At 38.2% G+C, this 20,437-nt stretch overlaps 2 protein-coding genes across 3 annotated transcripts; both read left to right on the forward strand.

Moving 5' to 3' along the window:
• Nucleotides 1-3,608: 3,608 nt before the first annotated feature.
• On the forward strand, nt 3,609-6,109 carry LOC140933932 (uncharacterized). Its single transcript, XM_073383602.1, has 2 exons — nt 3,609-3,646; nt 4,898-6,109. Exons 1-2 carry the CDS (start codon nt 3,641-3,643, stop codon nt 5,807-5,809), a joined length of 918 nt encoding a protein of 305 aa, XP_073239703.1. The 5' UTR covers nt 3,609-3,640; the 3' UTR covers nt 5,810-6,109.
• A 3,124-nt stretch (nt 6,110-9,233) lies between these two features.
• Nucleotides 9,234-14,852, forward strand: LOC140933933 (uncharacterized). 2 transcript variants are annotated; one of them, XM_073383604.1, is made up of 3 exons: nt 9,234-9,292; nt 11,858-11,941; nt 13,723-14,852. In XM_073383604.1, exons 2-3 carry the CDS (start codon nt 11,924-11,926, stop codon nt 14,512-14,514), a joined length of 810 nt encoding a protein of 269 aa, XP_073239705.1. In that variant the 5' UTR covers nt 9,234-9,292; nt 11,858-11,923; the 3' UTR covers nt 14,515-14,852. The 2 variants fall into 2 exon arrangements, with proteins under 2 accessions (XP_073239705.1, XP_073239704.1); XM_073383603.1 differs by lacking the exon at nt 9,234-9,292 and adding an exon at nt 10,744-10,865.
• Nucleotides 14,853-20,437: the final 5,585 nt, after the last annotated feature.

Raw genomic sequence — 20,437 nt, forward strand, 5'->3', positions numbered from 1 at the left:
CTCAAGCACATTTGTGTCCTTATCTTAATAACCGCCCAGTGTTATTTTTCTAAAACAGTGTTCATCGAGTGTTTTTTGCTGACTTTAGTTTAGAGGTAAGGTTGTCTATGATCTGTATAATATTAATATTAATTATGAGGATTTTTATTGTTTTATGCTTCCCGTATATCCACTCTTACCCATGGAAATGCGTTTTTTCATTATGTTTTGGTTAAAAACCACTTAAGCAATAGACCACACTTTCTATGGGTTTACCGGTGTGATAACCCATGCGGGATGTTGGGAGAACACGAGAAAAGCTTGTAAATCACGATCGAACCGAAGGCGAGTGATTTTCAAGCTTTTCGAGTGTTCTTCCAACATCCCGCGTGGGTTGTCGCCTCGGTAAACTCATAGAAAGTTTGATCTATTGCTTTTATAAAATAACTTTAAGTTTGCTATGAGTTTACCGGCACAATAAACCATTGGTTTTTAACCAATCAGAACGCGCTTTCTATCTTACTTATTTTATAAATTAAGGATGTTATTTAACTATGTTTCTTTTAAAAGTTAGATACAGTCAACTCGCTCTAAAAAGGACACATTTACATTGGGACCGGTAGTAAGTTTCCGTCTTAGAGAGATGTCTGTCTCATAGAGTCTTAGAAAACGGCCGACATTTCGCGACGGCACCACTAGTTTCCCCGCGAAATGACGTCTGCGAAACGAGCGCAGAAATTCCATACTGATGACGCGTCACTACCCAGATCTGGGTAATGCTTCTGATTGGTCGTGCCGGGTGGGAAATTTGATTGAACCAATCAGAGGCACTACCCAGATCTGGGTAGTGACGCGTCATCAGATGATGGAATTTTTGCCCTCGTTTCTCAGACGTCATTTGGCGGAGAAACCAGTTGTAGAGTCGCCAAGTCGGCTGTTTTCTAAGGCTAAGTCTTATTGAGAGTCAAATAAAGAGATTAAAGAAAGGCAGGGACCGTTTTACAGAAGTGTCTGCTAAGAAAGAGTCGACTGTATTAATTTCATTTTCGATTTAGTTAATATTCTCTTAATATTCATTTCATTTCTTTTAAGTTTTAAGTGTTTATTTCATTCCAGTCATTTATTTTATGTTTCCTCTGTAATGCTAATGTTTTTTCAACATCTTGGCTCACCAAGAACAAGACGAATAGTTTCTCCTTTTTAGTACTGAATTAACGAAACACGGACATAATTTATATTATTTTGCTAATAAAATCATCATGAAAGCATTAACTAGGTCAAAAAGAATATTTTCATAGTTTCGAAAGTTCCTAGTACTTAAGAGATTCCGATTACTTCATATTAAATACAATATAACAATAAATAGAATAACTTTGAATTACTTAACGATAATACAGAACGTTCAACATGGTAATATAACTCTTGTCCATAACACATTCAACAAAGCGACCGATCGATAAAAATACTAAGCCCGGATTCCGAAGAGCAGACATTTCTGGGTTCCATTTAGGAAGTTAAGGCCAGGTTCAGACGCCAAACTTTTCATGAGCCGAACCTGCCTCGAATCAAGGCAGACCCAAATGTTTTAGACCGGCTGAATTTCAATAATAATTTATAATAATAATAGAAACCCTATTGCCTCCCAGAGTCCATGGTTTAAACTCGGATATTGAGAGAGAAAACCAATCGCAATTACACTAATATACCTTATATAATATAATAGTAGTAATAATAATTATAATTAAAATGATAATAATTTTAATAATAATGATATTGAACTTGATTCAAGTGTCAGGTACTAAAGCTATACAAGCTTATTGGGGACACTATGAAATAAAGAGATTATGTAAAGCAATAAACTAAAGTTATATGAGTTAAAAATTCATATGTACAAAGCAAGAAAGATTTCATAGCCTGCCCTTGCGACCCTCATATATCTTTCATCAAGTGACCGCGGGCTAAGTCAATTTTCCTAATTTTCTTTTTAAATTTATCAATTTCAGTTGACGTTTTGAGACTGTTAGTAATTTTCGCATTAGATACGGACAGGGCTCCTGATACGGACCAAGATATTTTAACTGAACTTTAAAACCTACGCACAGCTTTTTTGACGTTCTCCTTGCATTGGCTTTGTCGCCGCCGTCGTGGCATCTTAAACTACCGCAAAATTCCGAAAATAAGCCCCCCAAACTCGTAACGCAGAAAAACCCTCGGTTAAATCGCCCCTCTTAATATCAGCCCTCCGGGCGCTTGTACTTGGAAATTGCCCTCAAATACCAAGTAAAAGAAAGCAAAAACTGTAAATTTCCTTCCAACTATAATGCTAGCCCAATCGATTTTGAAAAGCAAATTACCCTCCAAAGATAAGCCCCTCCGAATATATATAAAAAGGGCCTTTGAAAAATGTAAGCCCCGGTGCTTAATTCGGAATTTTACGGTATCTATCGGTAGTCGACTCGACGCTTAGAAACTTCTCACCATATGTCTCCGGGGCTGTTTACATAGAGGGGCGGATCGTAGAAGGCGGATCACATCCTTTGTACTTAACCCTAGCGCTAGGATCACGTCTTCCTAGTACCAAACAAAATTGGCGGCGGGTCGTTCAGTAGCTAATCAAGGCAATGAAGGCCAAAAACCTCGTTTGGTGTTAGCATAGAAAGGCCCTAATTGTACTTTTTGTCACCCTTCATTTTTAATTCCTTTTCAGTCCTTCTCTACTTGGGCATCACACAGACATAAAAACTCTTTATTGTAAACCCAACAAAAAGTTGTTCCGCCTTTAGGGATCTTCCTCCCTCTATGTAAAAAGTCCATTATGGTTTTAGTACCGGGGCTAACAGAGAACTCTTATTGAGAAACCATACACAACGTCATAAAATTGCGCCCCTTCTCAGTCGAAATGACATGGACGCTCAAGAATATTCATTTGGTTGAAATCAAATGAAGAATGATCCTCGCAGTTGTGAGCGCAACTTATGGAATTGATTAAGATTCAGGACTTCAATTTAACGAGATTTAAACCCGTGACCTCTCGATACCAGTGCGATGCTCTGACCAACTAAGCTATACAGCCACTGATGTTGGGAGCCGGTCAATTATGTGTTGACTCCATATATGTTCCCGTGAAAGAGATTAATGTGTGACAAATGAATATGAATAAATCATATAAGAACTGCGGAAATGAAATCAAATGAAGGGTGATCCTCGAGCTCGCAGTAGTGAACACAATTTACGCAATTGCGTAAAGAAGCCTGAAAAGTTGAAGCAGTTGGTGTCCAATTTTTTCCTTTGTGGCCTTTGTGTTCCTAATATTTTGGCAAAAGTGGCCGGCCAAATCAGTACAGAAAACGGAACTGTCGAGCATAAACGATTATGGCAAAAGCAATGTGAAATTTTCCGCTCCCAAAATATAACTACCATTGCAAACGTAAGATCACTTACAAATATATTTTTTTTGTTGATCAAATGTTTAAAGCAAAAAAAATTAAAAAATTAAAAATCCGTTCACTGCAGTCGGGGTCCAAATGGCAAAATACTACAGTTACAATTAAGTGATTTTACTCTCAAAAAAGACTCTGAGCTCCACAAATGCACCCTTTGAGATGCTTTTTTCTTTCTCTCTTAGGATCGTGCTTTGGATTGCTTCTTCTCTCTTCTCTCAATGCAGGTTTGTAGAACCGACGCAAGAGTCGTAGTCCAGTTTGAAAAACAATTGAATTGTTAGCTACAATAAAACAGTTATCTGTAGTAATTAATATGTGGACGCCATTGCAACAATCCATTGCACAGTTTGGGCGAAATTCTTGGGCAAACAGCATCTCGTATCCCGGTGGGGGGGGGGGGGGAGGGGGACGGTCGAGGGAGGCTTACTTGGGTTGACTTTTGCTGGGTTTGTGCCGCTGGCCTCTCAGAGTGCACGTGTTCATCGAAGAGACGGATAAAATTTTCAAATTTATCACGTTAAAGCTTGCGAGATTCGATGAGACTCTGATATTTTTTTCTGATTAATGACCCAGTGTCGACTCAAGCCTCTTTGTGCAACAATTGTAGCAAGTGGCTTTCATCAACAATACCTTTGCAAGCAAGAATTTGATATCTTTACATTGCTTAGTTTTAAAGCGAGCTTCCCCCGTTAGCCACCCGCTAAAAATATTATGCATATACGTAACTGCACTTCAGATCATCTTATCATTTACTATTTCCGTATCTCGTGTCTCTTCGATTCACTTAGCCAGTGTCTTGAATAGTCACGTCGGCTAAAAATTGTAACCTAGATTTTGCCTTCATCTAACAGGGGCACCCAACGACAATTTTTGGAAAGTATGTGTTCGGAAGACGATTTGAGATCTAGAATTTTCGGAACATTTGTTGTAAAATTTCTTGCTTGCCTGCCTCTCCTAGGATTTTCGCACATCTAAAAAATGGTATAACTGCCCATTTTTAACGGATTTTTACCCTTAAAAGGTCACCTAGAATCGTTCGGGAGCCTTTTTTCTGACCGAAATTTTCGAAAAGGTAAGTTTTGATCCCTATAATTTTCGGATCACTAGACTTTCAGCTAGGAAATCCGAGCAGATGAAAAATTTTTAGGGGATGAAAATATGCCTATATCTACCGTTTAAATACTAAAATACGTTCAGCAATGCTATGTTTAAGTGGTTTTAAACTATATTCCCGTTGGGTGCCCCTGATCTAAAAATAATTCCATATTCCGCTTGCTTTACATGTAGTTTCACGTATTTACTTGGCGTCTAAGGAATGTGTAAAACTCCAAAACAACGGGAAAAAACTGAAAATTCAAAACGAAAAGTCAACGATTTGCGCAGCTACGTTAGACTTGGCAAAAATCTTGCATTCTCTAGAAATATGTTTAACCATGAGACAGGTTTTACTTACCCAATATCGTTTTCTTCAACAGAAGTTGATTGCAGTACTTGCTCTCAAAGTAGCCTTTCTCTGCGCCGTGGCGCAATTAGGCCTCACGGCTTCTGTCCCTAAAAAGAGATGGGAAGAACCCAAACATTGGTTAAGGAGAAATAACAATCCAGTTTACCCGAGATGGGGGTGGAAAATGACACCTCCAACACTCCCACCGACAACAAAAGCCACGCCAACGACAAAAAGACCAGGACCAGAGATGTGCCTAAGTATGACAATAGTTAGTCGAATACAGGACGGGAAAGGTCCTGTTGTCTGTGTGCGTAAGAATGTTACAGAGCTGCTGCAAGAATTGAGCGGGGTTGGTGGTTTTATCAAACGATACATGGGTGTAAGAGTTATCGATGCTTGCGGATTTGAAGATTTAGCTGCCATCAGGAACCCAATAGTAACACGGCCACCAACACGGAACTCTTCACTGCAATCTGACAGCAGAGAAACAGAATCCCAGCCTGAACAACTCCTTGCCAATTCTGAACTAAAGCGTCGCAAGAGGACGCTCCCCACGTCTCAAGGCACAATTTATCGTGGGTGTCAGGGCAGAGGTACAGTAATTGATGGCACAGATGAACACCGTCTTTGCACTGAATGCGCCGCCACAACTCATCTCGGAAATGACCGGTTTCCTACTTACATCAACGAAGTTGTTTGCCACGACAGTGACAAACAGTGTGCTGCTAAAATGGGAATGTGCTTACAGCGAAGCCTTAAGTTCCCGTTTTTGCGGGCAACCGGGACGTTCAGGTTTGACGCCTCTCAGAGTGCGTTAACCGGAAAAACAATTTACAAGGAAGTCTGGGAACAGTACACGCAGGAAATTAGATCCTGTTGCGAATGTGGGATGTACTCAGCTATATATAACAAAATTGCTTCCGGTGATGACGATGATTGAGCAGTGTTTTATTCAAATTCAAAACAATATGTTAAATATTAACTTTTGAAATTCAAGATAGACGGAAAAAGTACTTCATGACATATGGTTATGTGATTGCCATTGATGAGGTCAAGAGAGCATTATTCTCTCTTGTCACGTAAAATAACCAAGACAAGACGTCTGTTTTGAGTATATTTACTAGCTTTGCGTTTGTATTTGTTTGTAATTAACAAACAGTATAACCTTGCCGTGAAGTGGAGATACTCTTGAGGTGAAGAGCATACCTAGGGATACTGAACAAAGTTTTATACAGGGAGGTTACCCAACCCCCCCCCCTCCCCCCTGTATGAATGGTGTCTTTGAAGAGGCTCTGCCTCTGTCAAGTAAAGCGCTGCAGTTTTTCAATTCAAAAATGGTGCCCATGTTACATATACTCTACTTAAGAATCCTGCCCTTGGAACGAAGATAATGAACGATATATATTACAGGAGAACACTGTACACTTACTATCAGTTCCCGAGGGAAACAGTTAGTTTTGTTTTCCCGAGAGTTCTAATGTTTTGTCTCAGGAAACATCAGGACTCGAGGGAAAACATAACTAACTGGTTTCCCGAGGGACCCGACATTTATTGTTTTGTTATATTTCTAGACTTTCACTTCAACAGCAACAAAAGAATAACCGGAGCGAACCAAAACAGTCGACTCGATACTTATAACAACACAAATTTAATTCTTAAAACCAATGAATGAATGAGTTACAAAGTACTTTACTTATATTATCTGCATCTTTTTCCTCCACTAGCTGCAGTTTCTCCACTGGGATGACTTTGACCCATTCGCTCCTGGAGATTTTGCCGAGAAACGCGTTTTGAAGCTAGTCGAGTGGTTTTCTGGTCACTGTCGTGCTATAAACAGCTAAAACTTACCACAAACCGGTTTACAGGTCGTACACTTGGCGGCCTTCTGATCCAGATGCAAAATATCAGCTTGCGAAGTTCGGGCATGCGCAGAAAGCAAAATTTCGACAGTTTTTGGGTTTAAAAGTGACACAGCAGTCTTGACTTTTACTTTTCGCTTTCTCTCCTCCCTTCTTTTTTCGCTTTTCTTGCCTCATTTTTTTCTCTTGCTGGGCATTTTGTAGGCTTCGTTTTGGTGGGAAGAGTTTTTAGGAAAGCTTTTAGGATCTTAGGATTAGGTGAAAGGAAAGGTAGGTGAGCAATGGAACAAGATTTTCATGGAGATTTTCAGGTCAATGTCACATGGTTTTTTGCTTCCTTCTCCGGTATCCTTGACTGAATTGTGATCATTCTGTTATGGTTTGAAAGATCTCTTCACTCTGCACAAGTTAGCAGACAAAGTTGTCCTTGACCGTTAAAACTGATGACGTCACAAAGGGTAGAAAGGACGCGGATCCGCACGTGCGGTTACAGGTGGTTCAGGGGCGAATGGGTTAAAAATCGCTGCTTTTTAGCTTGAGGCTTCGTGTTTGTGTTGCTGTGTTCATTCACGAAAAAGAAAACTGGCAGTGTTTTTCCCGCCTTCTGTTACACCACTTTCCACCATGCTTTGATCACGTGCTGTAATGTAGCCCGAGCGGGGTACATTGCTTAATGTATCACGATCGGGATACATTTGATTTTAGTCAAGGTCACGTGACCAAGAATCAACCAATGGCAGTGTTTAGTTGAGTGAAAGTCTAGGAATATAACAAAAACAATTACAGGAAGAGATGTTAACAGACAAAACGTAACACTTTACTTATTCGCTTTACGATATGGCAAAACAAAACTACCAAAATGAGAGATTTGCCTCCCCATTCTTCAACTTTTGAGATCCTTAGCCTTTTATCACTGTTTTATATACTTGAAACCTGAAAATGATGTCCATTTCTGGGAGAGCTTTTCCTCACAGGCCCCTAAAGAGATAGCCTGCGAAAGCATCCGGTGTTTTCGGCTTTAGTTTAGAGAAGCGACGACCGGAAATACGTCTGCGGTTCGCAGGCTACTAAAAGAGAGTCGCCACCGCCCTGACCTCTGCCGTCAGAGTATTAGTACTTATAAATAATTTCTGTGGCATTTAGTCTCTTTCTCCTCGTGTTAACTTCTCTTAATTTCAGACGTAAATTAATGTACAGCTGTGACGTAGGAAAATTTTATTTAGCAGGAAATCTTAGTGACAATGAGCAGCCCTTTATTGTCTCTATAAGGGACTAATAGTTTGTATGCGGAAGCACTCGGTCATCATCATGACGCGAATATTAGGAGACGTTTTTTTTAAACTTCGAAAGAAAGACATATTGCAAGATTGCTTCAAGTAAATGAACGAGGATTGCTAATAAACTGTTAACTGAAACATTAGTTATGATTTAATTTCATTGAGCAACTATTTAATAAAGGTAAAATGCGAACTATTTAGTATGTGAAATATATGAATAGATTTTAAAAAGAACAATGAGAACGTATGCATGGGGGATAACAAAAGGCTGGCGGTTTTGGTAGGCGTTACTCGAGGAAAAAAGTAATTATAGTTTTATTGAATTGAAAAACTATTATTACGTAGCTTCCTTTCGCCTTCAAAATTTTCATTTAATACATGCGCCAAGTAATCGGCTCCTGTACACGCATCTTTCCTTTTCCAGGTATTTTTGAGACTAATCAAGTTGCTTTTAAATAAGTGATGCTTTGATTTACCCTCATGAATGAAAAATGCTTAGCTGACATGAAACATCAAAAAGCTGACAATCCACTTCTGAAATTCCAATTCCTTTTTTTGTAAGAATTCATGATTTATTCATTATTTTTAATGAACATTTTTATCAAACATGTATGGCTGAACTTTAAGAATACTTTTAACTTTTAGATCCTAAAGAAGAAGCCTAGCAAAACAAACGGCTTTCCACTGTCAGCTGTATGACTTGTAAAAAAATTATTCTTATAATGGCGAAGGATGGCGCTACAGTACTGTCGTAGATTGACGACGGAAACCAGTCAGGTAGCGTCGCCAAATGTCGGCTGTTTTCTCAGGCTACGCTGTCTTCATCACAAGTTTTATCGATAGCGGAAACGCATTGAATCCAATCCAACACCACGTACGCATATTTCTTTAGAATGTTGATTAAGGCTAAAGTAATGTCTAAAAGGCCGAATGATCAACTTAATTTTAGAATTTTTTAGCGTACTGTACTTCCTGAAAATACAATAACCTAAATAAGAATTTCGTTGATTTTGCTGACTAATACTGAATTTTTTATACGAATTTCCTGCAGGCAGAGTGTGCTTGCTAGAGCGAAGAAAATTGAGGTTAACATTATATTACTGTATGCGGATAAAATTCAACAATAACAATTATCACGAGAAAACGAAAAGCATTTGTTCCAAACTCTTACATCATCAAATGTTAGAATTTTCCGCCTTGAGGGTTTAAATTGAAATTCCTTTGCTGAGAATATAACTTCATTTGGACGGTGAGGCACAAGAAGCCACAGAGAAAAAACGAAGAAAGGTAAGATAGCTTAGGACCCGGGACAGGCTAGCTTAAAATGTTCAGTTTTGTCCTCCCTGCAGTTAGTTTCCCTGGCTGTTATTTTCAGTTAAAGGGCTTGTTGAAAACTCGCAGTACTTCAAAATTCTCGAACATCAGTTCGATTGAATATGACGTAGCCGACTCCAACCCGTACATCCAGTGTCCATATGTTGTTTTTTTTCCTTAGAAAATCTCTTCCATCAACTTACTTTACCATTATATCACGAGCAAAACATACCACGGGGGCATCCAACGAGAATATACCTCAAAACCACTTAAACATAGCATTGTTAAACGTATTTTAGTACTTAAACGGTTAGATATAGGCATATATTTATCCCCCCCCCCCCAAAATTTTTCATCTGTTAGGATTTCCTAGCTGAAAGTCTTCACTAGTGATCCGAAAATTGTAGGGATCAAAACTTACCTTTTCGAAAATTTCAGCCAGAAAAAAGGCTCCTGAAAAATTTAAGTGACCTTTTTAGGGTAAAAATCCGTTAAAAATGGGCAATTATACCATTTTTTAGAGGTTCGAAAATCCTAGGAGAGGTAGGCAAGAAAGAAATTTTACAACAGATGTTCCGAATTTTCTAGATCTCAAATGGTCTTCCGAACAGATATTTTCCGAAAATCAGCTGACGTTCGGTGTCCCTGACATATCTCTGAAAACTCCACCTGAAAACAAGATGGTCTGTCACTATAATATTGAGTAAGCGTGTGTGAGAAAATTGTAGTCAAGAAACAGACATAAGTGTTCAAAAAGTTTCATATTAAATCAACGTATTACAAGCGTGAAATACAGTAGTAAGGAAAAGTATTGCGTTTCAATTACCTTTATTACCTTTAAAATCTACATAGTAGTGAACTTTGCGGTTGTAGTTGTGGAAGTTAGACAGTTACATAGCACATGATTAATATAAAACTAGGCCACGCTAACAACGTCTTTCTTAAAACGAGGTTCAGTACGAATATCAAGTTTTTGGCTATGGCATGAAAGACTTTTTATTTTCACATGAAAGGTCCTGCACTTAGCCTCGACCGGATAAAATGAGGGAAATGGATCGGAAATGCCCTAATATAAAACGATAAATATTAAGACTCACTGTTTCAAGGGCAAAAAATTCAATTTCACTGATGTTTCTGCATAATTTATATTCAACGCCAGTATTCCATATTTTGTGGTTGTGCCGCTTGCCTGGTTAATTTTTTGGCTGTACAATTCTCTACGGTTATTGACGAAATCGTACTAAAATCGAAAGTGACTAAATAGTGAGAGCTTTTACCTTATTTATCAGAGACTGAGAAAAACATTCATAAATTTCATAGTTTAAGACGTTGCCAAACTTTTCATTTTCATTTCTAGCTATAGGAACGTGACTTTGTCCACGACCACATTCGTTCAAGAGCACTTGAAGGCCATATTGAATTTTACTGACACAAAGAGAACTCAATTTTATTCTAAGCTTTTTTAAAAGCCTCCGAAGCCATTTCCGGCTAAGAAACCTCTATTTTTTGCCAGTTCTTTAATTGAAATCGACTTCTTACTTCTGTTGTAAGTATATATTATATATTTCGCGTACAGAATTATTTAGCCCTAGAAGGTTGAGGAATTATAGGCACAGTTTCGTGCAGAACCTAACAGTTTTGGAAAAAAATGGTGGTTGTGTTAACGAAAATATATCGGGCTCAGATATAGATGTGTTGAATGTTTCAAACTGATTGAGCACCACAGACATCGTAATTTTGGACAAAAAAAATCAACAAGCACCTACAATAATATATGTCAATCGATAATCGAAAAGGTGGCTAACACCAATTCAGAATAATCAGAAAAATACCCAGAGTTAAAAGGAGAAGCCTGAAGCGTCTGTGGAACTGAAGTGTTAATTTATTTAAGTGTCAAACTAAAATAGCTGCAGCAGAGGAACGGTATGATTAGGGCACTTTCTGATCTAAACTTTGAATTAAATAATTAACAAATATGATAGTTATTTTTGGTTTTGTTTTGTTCTCTTTTGTTGTATTTTTTCACAAAAATAGCGCATCCTAAAGTGCTTGAGGACAGAGGTCAGAATCATCTGAATTATTCGAAAGAAAAGTGTTTTTACCCCTTTGTTCTCGAAATATACTTTCCGCGGTTTACATAACACTATTTTGTAACTTAAATGTGTCATCGATATTTTAAATGTACTGTGGTTTGGAAGTCAAAAGATCAAGTGCGTAAATGGTAATGAGCAATTTATGAACTATTCCTTTTCTTTAACTCGTACTACTCGGGAAAAATTTTGCCAGTCTTAAAGATTGTTTTCAGTCACGTGATTGCCTTTTAATTTGGCGCCATATTGGTGCACATGACATGTAACCATATAACACGAAGCTAGTTCAGTAGCAACAAAATTATGGTTTTATGCGCGGTTTTTGGCTTTTGGACGAGAAGTTTCCGTGATAAGGGAATTTATATGGCAAGATTACTTTCATGACGGGCAGCAATGAATTTGTGTCACTACAATTCTATAAACTGAACATTTTTTCCTTTTTTGGCAGTGGCAGTAGCGTCTTCGCAATCATTACCAGCTACAGTCTTGGGAAAGAGAGGCTACAGAAGACATCATGGAGCTCACAATAAAAGTAAGCTGTTTTAACTTTTAGCTACATGTGCTGGTCTGCCAAAGAAAAGATCCCACAAAACGACTTACAGAAAGGTCCGAGTATTCATCCGCATGTTCAAAAATTAGCCTGAGAAAAGAGCCGACATTTAGCAAAGCCACCGTGACGTCTGATGAACGAGTGAAGAAATTTCATACTGATTACGTGACACTACCCAGATCTGGGTAGTCCTCCTGATTTTTGGCTGAAAATTTGCTTCATCCCATCAGAAGCACCAACCACATCTGGGTAGTGTGGCGTGCTGGGCCATCAGTACTACAGACGTCATTTTGCGGGAAAACGAGTAGCGGAGACGCGATATGTCAGCTGTTTTCTCAGGCTAATTCCAAAATCTGTATATTTGGAACACAATGAGCATGTGATAAAATTTCTTTAAAAGTATAACGTTTAAAGTCGACTGTTTGTTCTGTAGAGCGTTCAATAGACCCACTCTGAAACTGAAAAATTGTCAGTAATATAATGCAAAAGTGCAGAGAAGCCAAGAAAAAATTTTCCCCTCCTGATAAGGGTTTATAGATACATCCTATGCAAGTTCTAGATTCTATGCAAAGTTACTTGCGTGATGCAAGTAAGTCAGTGTGTTGCTTTGCTTTAGTCCAGCGTACTAGCGAGTTGCGAACTCCTGTGGCTACCCCAAAACCTGCTCGCCATGTGAGTTGTCCATAGCTCTGTGGTCAAAGCGACTTCTACCGCATCCGGAGGGTCGTGGGTAATAATAATAATAATAATAATAATAATAATAATAATAATAATAATAATAATAATAATAATAATAATAATAATAATAGTAATAATAATAAGAACGTGGAGCATTCATCGGAGTAAGCGCCAAGGGAACTCATGGAGAGATTTACAAATCTCACACATATGTAATTTGTACTCATTTCATTGATCAAGTTAAGATATTTTTCTTTCTTACGCAGAACATATAGGCACTTGGACTGGATTAGAAAAAAAAAAATAATAATAATAATAATATTAATTAATAATAATTATTTTTAGATAGTTTTATTTTTTTATTAACTTTTTGATGCTTTTCTAAAAAAAAAAAAAAGAAAGAAATAATTAAAAAAAAAAAAAAAATAATAATGATAATGATAATAATAATAATAGTTATATTAGAGTGGAACCCCATTAATACGGTCACCAATCGGTCAAAAACAGTTAGCCGTATTATCGGGGAGGGCTCAAATTTCATGACTTGAGGGCCGTAATGACAAATAAACCGTGCATCGCATTCGCATTTCTTGAACAACGGTTCTCATTAATAAACAACCGAAATGTGGATATCGCGTACAGTAATTGAAAAAATTACTTATTTCCTGCAGTACATAAAACACTTTTAAAATTCGGCTATAAAGTTGCAACAAGTGCACTTTATGTGTGTATACTGTAGTCTAAAAACAGTACAAGAACAGGCTCAGAGTACCAGCAGGTCAATAAAATTGACATGTCACAGGTATTTTAATTTTCTAAATTTCCAACAAGTGGCCGCATTAACGGATTTGAAATGTGGCCGTTGGCCGTATTAACGGGTGACTGCATTAACGGAGGTTTTCAATACGGAAATCTATGACCGTTTTGCCAGGCCGAAAAAAAGTGGCCGTAATAAGTCTAATGACGAGGTGACCGTATTACCGAGGTAGCCTTAAGGCGGGGTTCCACCGTAATAATAATGATAATAAGACCGAGTTAGGCAACAGTAACTATAGCAATATTTTGTTCCACTGCATTTTTCTCAGGTGCTCTGCTTTGGACTCTTTCCCTTCCTTGTGTCTGGACTCCTCCGCCCATCTTCAGAAAATCGTCTCGGCTGGAGCCGCGTTCGCCGGCCTTTCACTCCTAAACCAATTACCCGCCAAGTCGTGGTTCCCACTACTCGCCGTCCAGTGGCCCAAATTCCGAAGGAAAAATGCTCTCGTATCGTGGACAAGGTACCCAAGTTACCTCGCTATTATTACCGTTTCAGGAAGTTTAGACGTCCACTTTGCGTACGTCTTAATGAATCCCAGTTGTTACAGATGCTCAAAGATGTTGGAGGGTATAACCCAAGGTATGTGGGCATTAACAGAGAAGCTGTATGTAACTTCACCGACCTTTCACAAAACGCCAAGCTCTTACCAAGGAATTCATCACGGCCTGTACGACCAAAACGACAAAAACGCATGGTTACTTTACCTGGTACCACCCTTAAACGAGGCTGCTGGGGGCGTGGCTCTTTCTTGGATGGAACTCCCCTCCTGCGCATGTGCACGGAATGCTCTGCAACAACTCATCTTCCCGCCAATATTTTCCCGCCTTTCATCAACGAGGTACTTTGTGGCGATAATGACGGCTACTGCCACCTTCGTCGGGGGCGTTGCATCCAAAAGTTTCTCGTGTTTACCTTTCTTAAAAATACCGAAGAGTTTGAGCGAGATGACGACCTGAGCGAAGATCTTGGAATGGATGTCTATAAGGAAAAATACGATACGATTAATTACCAGATTAGGTCGTGCTGCGATTGTGGCAATTTTGCCTTTCCAATTGGCTAAGCGCACAATGTAGGAGACAAAACTTTAGACACTGCATGCCATAGTTAATCTTAAGAGAATTTTTACTCAGTAGCGAAATTAGGGCCGCGGCAGGCTTCAGTCTTTTACCCGATGAAGGCAAGAAAAAAAAGTTGCAATTGCAGTGATTGGTGGAGATTGCTTCTCGTATGTTGTATCACTACCTATAACATTCGAACGATTATAATTTTGATAAGAAGATCATGCATAAGGAAATGTAAATATAGGGCAGATCTTTTTAAAGTGACTGAGTAGCCTGTAAGATAATGATAAAGTGTAAACCAGCTGGCCAGCAAATAAAACATCTTCACGCACATGAATCAGTAAATCCATTCACTTTTGTTGTAAAAAAGACTCCACCGCCCCTTTTAACGACGTACCAAACACAGAAGAAATTCTTTAACCCTTTGCAGTTATAAAAAACAGTAACTTTTTGGGTCATGCGCATCCGTACTAACGAAAAAGCATTTGTGTCCCATGGAGATCAGTGGCTTACACTGTAGACAGAGTAAGATTCACCTATAAAAGGAAACTTAACGAATTTGTGTTCGCGGTTGGAAATTTGTCAGTGAACGGAAAATATCTAAAGAAGTCTTCATAATAACCAATTTTATTCCGATATTTCCTCTTTCTTCGGTAAATGTGTCATTTAAAGAAAATGGAAAGAAAATTAGAAAACCATAAATTGGAATTGTTCCTTGCAACTGAACATAAGGACGTTCACGGAAATGAGTCGTCAAATGCCATCGTAATTTTCACGATCTCTTCTTCATCTACATCGGTCTCCCCTCCCCGGATGAGAGCCCGTTACCTTTAATCAGTTTTCACCATTTCCTTTGGAAGAACCGGTTAGAGTCGAACTTGTTTACTAACTGTTTGCTAACTGCTACCATTGGATTTTACTGACATTCAGAAAAACCAATCAAATTCTTGTAGTTGTATTCTAATGTCATAATCATAAAAAAAGTCAACATTTCAGTTAAAAATTATAATTCTATTTCTGATTCGAAAAAACAAATCTATCGCTCTATCTTGCTTTATGCTGGGTGCAGAAATGATTGAAAGCTAAGACCAAGGACTCAAACTTGTACTTTTTTCGACTTGGGGTAATACTGTAATGCAAATGAATCAACAACAAAAGATGTTACCAATCAAATTAAACGACAAGCACAAGAAAATCCATCAACTTTGTTGTTTAGTTCCAACAGTTCAGGCTTCAGAGGCCTGCACTCAGTCAGTCCACCATTTGTCGAAAGCTCGTCTGAGACTGGCCAATATTACTTTCTGGTCAAGGTTGCATTAGATTTTAATTATCTCTTTTAACTTTTTCTCGAAACTACGGAATTTTTGTGCAAAATGGTTTAAAGGAAGTGATGATTCGACAAAAGGGCTATTCTGGACAAGAGTAGTAACTTTTTTTTCTTTATTTCTTGGAAACACTGACCACGTGCTCAAGGAAATTAAGGCATGGGTGTTTTTTCAATTTCCCTCAAAAAGTTGAGGGGTGGTCTATATTTTGAGGATTACGGCCTATAGCGACAAAACTTGAGTAAAATAATGACTCTCCAATGTTTATGCGATTCCGAGTAAAAGAATATCTAAATTAGGTAACGTGACCTTTAACGGCCATTTTGCGCGAAAAAAAACGTAAATTAGAAATGACACCGTTTAATAATGGCAGCCAATCAAAGAAATTGAAACCAAACATGTCCCTGGATGAACGAGCAGACATCTGTGTCCTGGCTTTGTTGAATAATTTCTTAAAAGTGTAAATTTACGGAACTTTGTACTAGTACCCTGTCCCCTTGTCAAACGAATTTCGAATTTCGTTCCTGCCTAAAAGATTAACTTAAAAGACCCGGACACAGAAATGATGTAACCACTAGTCTCATAACTAGCACTGTCACGCCAAATTTAATAGTTTTAGTTGGGTTAATAAATTCCATGTGCTTTTCTGGCATCAATCCAATTGTTTTCGCTCTTTTCGCCCAGGTCAAGGCAAAGGCGAATTTTTTGCTTGTCCACGATTGGTCATCAGGTCACGATAACTGCAACTTCCAGGAAGTAATTAAAAGTGGTGCCATATTGCCAAATAGATTTTTGCCTTAATAGGTCATGTGACAGTTAGTGACTCCAATGATCATTCCAAATTGTTAAACTTACACGCAGGAAGTCTGTCCTTAAGTTTTTTTGTGCTTTATTGAAAGCTTGAATTTAGACCCCCCCCCCCCCCCCTATCCTCCACCTGTTTTTGAGGAATTGGTTCGTTGCTGTGGACTTGCTTACATATGACTGGCTGACATTTTATATAAATAGGAGACCCATGCCTTGAGTGGAAAAAAGCTAGATATAATAGGAACATTTTCCTTGTCTAAGTATTACTTTGCGCAGTAATTGAAAATTAATAACTTCCGTTAACGAGACTTTCGTAGCCAAGAAACTAAAGAGTAGCTTTCTGAGACATAAAAATGGAACGTAGTAATGCATCCCCTTTCAAGCTAAGTACAAAAAATGAATTCAAAAATGATTAAATCTTTGCTTAATCTCTGTGAACTATAATTTAGCAGTTTATACCCGATGAAGATCGCCCAGGTATAATTCTATTAGAATTATTAGAAGAATAACTAGAAAAATGAATTCATGCCCCGCCTGGTCGGGCGAGTGTGATACTACGATTGTCACGTGCTAAAACCTGTTCACGACTTGAAACGTTGGAAATGTAATTGATGGCAATGCGAAGGATAGGGACTAAAGGTCAGTTGCATTTAAGAAGATGACGACTGAAATAGCCAGTAAAATGTCCGACTACATAAATCTGATAACTACCCTTGTAAAAACAGATTTTTTTCTTTGGGGGGGGGGGGGGGGTTCACCTATTTGAAAATGTATTCATGAAAGTATATCTGTTGCAGACTTAACGAGAGTTACTGTGCTTTTTTTACGATGAAATTTCCTTGGGGTGAAAGTAGACTTCCAAAACACGACTTTAAACCTTAAACCGAGTGCTTTGAGACTTTTTGGCTGCAATACATAAACATATTTATCACTTCCTACCTATACAAGATAGTATCTTAGATATCTTTTATTGCAATATTGAGTCAGTAAGTGAATGGGAAAAAGATTTCTTAGTCAAGAAACAGACAGCGTTCGAAAGGCTTTGCAACAAATAAACATATTACAAGAGTGAATAGTCAGGGTCAGTATGAAGACTTTGACATGAGAAATATTTTTCATTTTTATCCAAAAAAACTCATTTTCACATGAAAGGTCTTGTATTTAGCCTAGTCGTTACATTAAAGAGAGAATTTTTGGAACTCGGAAATAGCTCATGATCATAAAACGATAAAATAAATATTAAAGAACAGCTATTTTAAGAACATATTTTTTTGAATATCTTTGTTCTCTATGTGTTTTTGTTTCTTCGCATGTTCAATTGCTATTCCTTATTTTGTAGCTATGCTGCTTGCGGCGTTGGTTTGTTTCAACTTGGAAGAAAGGATATCTCAGTGGGAGAAATCGCACTATGATCAAACTTCACTAAATAGGCGTACTTAAAGGCGTAAAATAGCCGCAACAACTACAACAACTTAATCCAATTGTTCAATAAAATATTTTCATAGTTTAGTATGTTTTCCAAACTTTTCAGTTTCATTTCTTGCGAGAAACGTGACTTTGTCCACGAGCACATCAGTTGAAGAGCACTTGAAGTTCCTAGGACACAGCTTAGAGCACTTCATATTTTGCTACAAAGAGGAGTTCATTAGATGTTTTTTCAAAACCAAGGAGCTTCTATTTCTTGCCAGTTCTTCACGTGGAATCGACTTCTTTCCTCGGCTGATGTAAGTATTTCCTGAACAGAATAACTTAATTGTTTTAGAAGCGGACTGAAAAACTGTGCACAGCTGCATACACAGCCTAATACCTTATTGACTGGATAGATCATCCATCCATCTGGGAATAAATTGAAGAGAATAACGGGAGAACGGGTTAACGAAAAACTACCCGGCTCATATGAAGATGGTTTGAATGTCCCTATGCAGAAAAGCATTAAAATTAAGCTCATTACAGATCAAACATCGAAATTGTAGGCAAGAAATGAAAAAGCTGTACAATAATAGACGTCGCGTCTTCATTCGACAATAAAGGTACTCATGATCAGTGTTAAATAACAAGAAGTAAACTGAGGGATGCCTGGACATGAAAGGACAAGCATGAAGCGTCTGTGGAACTGAGAATTGTTAATTGTACCGATCACCATTGGCACTTTAGAAAGCTTTAAGAACAGTCACCAGGTGACTTTTACAAAAAGGGAGCCATATACAGAAAGCTGCAGGAGGTGATAGAAAGGTAATGGGGCGTGATATTAACTAATATCAGGCAAAGACGAATCAGATAAAACTGTGTTAAATTTACAGTGATAATGATAATCCGAGGTGCTATATAATAAAAAAAAATTTTAATAAAATGATTAAGAGATAGCAAGAAACTGTTAAATACAACTGACACATACAGTCGAATATCCAAGTGCAACCACCTCCCATAAGCGGCCACTTCTCCAAAACACTAAACTTTTTCCAGTCAAAGCGCTATAGCCTTAGAGTTGGAACCTCTCGTAAACGACCACCTCCTGTATTAGTAAGCGGCCGTGACCGCTTTTATTGGATGACGGTTTTATAATTTTTAGTCTATTGTTTTTGATTTGTTGTAAGCGACCACTTGATGTATGGTCTGATCTCTATATTCACTGTATGTACTATCATACACTATGTTCAGTGTGTATACTGATCACAATATACGAAAAACGTTTAGTAACAATACGCATATCGTAACTTAGAAATTGCATGCAATTATCTTACATAAATTAGATGAGTCCACGGACCTCTTCTCGGAGGAGACCCTCTGTGGTTCGATTTTCGTAAGCATCTACCTCCCAAAAACGACCTACGGCTAAGTGCTCGCTTTTTCGGCGGTCGATTACGAAAGGTTGACTGTCCCTTAAACGTATATTTTTCACACTCGCGTGGTTTTTATTTTTACCAAGATAGCGCACTTTTAGAGCTTGAGGATCTTGAGAAAAAATCATCTGAATCATTCGAAAGAAAAGTGTTTGTTTTGCCTCAGTCTATATTATTGAAGATAAGCTAGTTCAGCGATCTTCATAACATTTGTAACTTAGCAGTATCATCCATATTTAAAATGATACAGTCAACTCTCGCCTTGCGGACACGACGCTATTACGGACACCCCGCTAATACGGAGAGTAAGTATATTGGCGGCCGTGGGCTTCTGTTAGCCATTATTGGCGTCTTCATTCATCCTATACAGCTTTATTTATACAAAATTTTCGGCGCTTAGAATATCAGTCTCGGTCTCGAATTTTAAAACCAGAGTTTCACTGCCTCGCAAAGTCTCGAATTTACCATTCTATACCCCTTACATTGTCATTAATGTATTTTTAATTAGTTAGTAGTATACACGACTGCACAAGATTTTAGCTTCAACTCTAGCCTGTGAACAGAGAACCTGTTCACAGGCTACTTCAACTCTTATAGTTTCAAAATAAAGGTTTTATGTTGTGTTATTCTATGAGTGTTGAAAAAATCTACAGCAAGAGTCACCTGGCTCGAGTCCTGGCTTGTGTCTTCCATGCAGTTGTGTACCGCCTAACATGTAGTCGTAAACGATGAATGTAGTTTAACGGACGACTGCGCTCGCGTTTTGTCCAACTCGTAATAATTTCCCTCGCCTGAAATAGCCTGAAACCGAAATAGCCGTCCAATTCATCCTACTCAATGAAGATGAAGAGGCGGGACTGGCGGCAATTTAATTCGATGGTTTAATAAGAGAGGAAGCTGGAAAGTTGATATATAATATCAGAAACAATCCTATTAACTCAACATCTGTT

This window comes from Porites lutea, chromosome 4 (assembly GCF_958299795.1).
Source record: "Porites lutea chromosome 4, jaPorLute2.1, whole genome shotgun sequence".
Lineage (NCBI taxonomy): Eukaryota > Metazoa > Cnidaria > Anthozoa > Scleractinia > Poritidae > Porites > Porites lutea.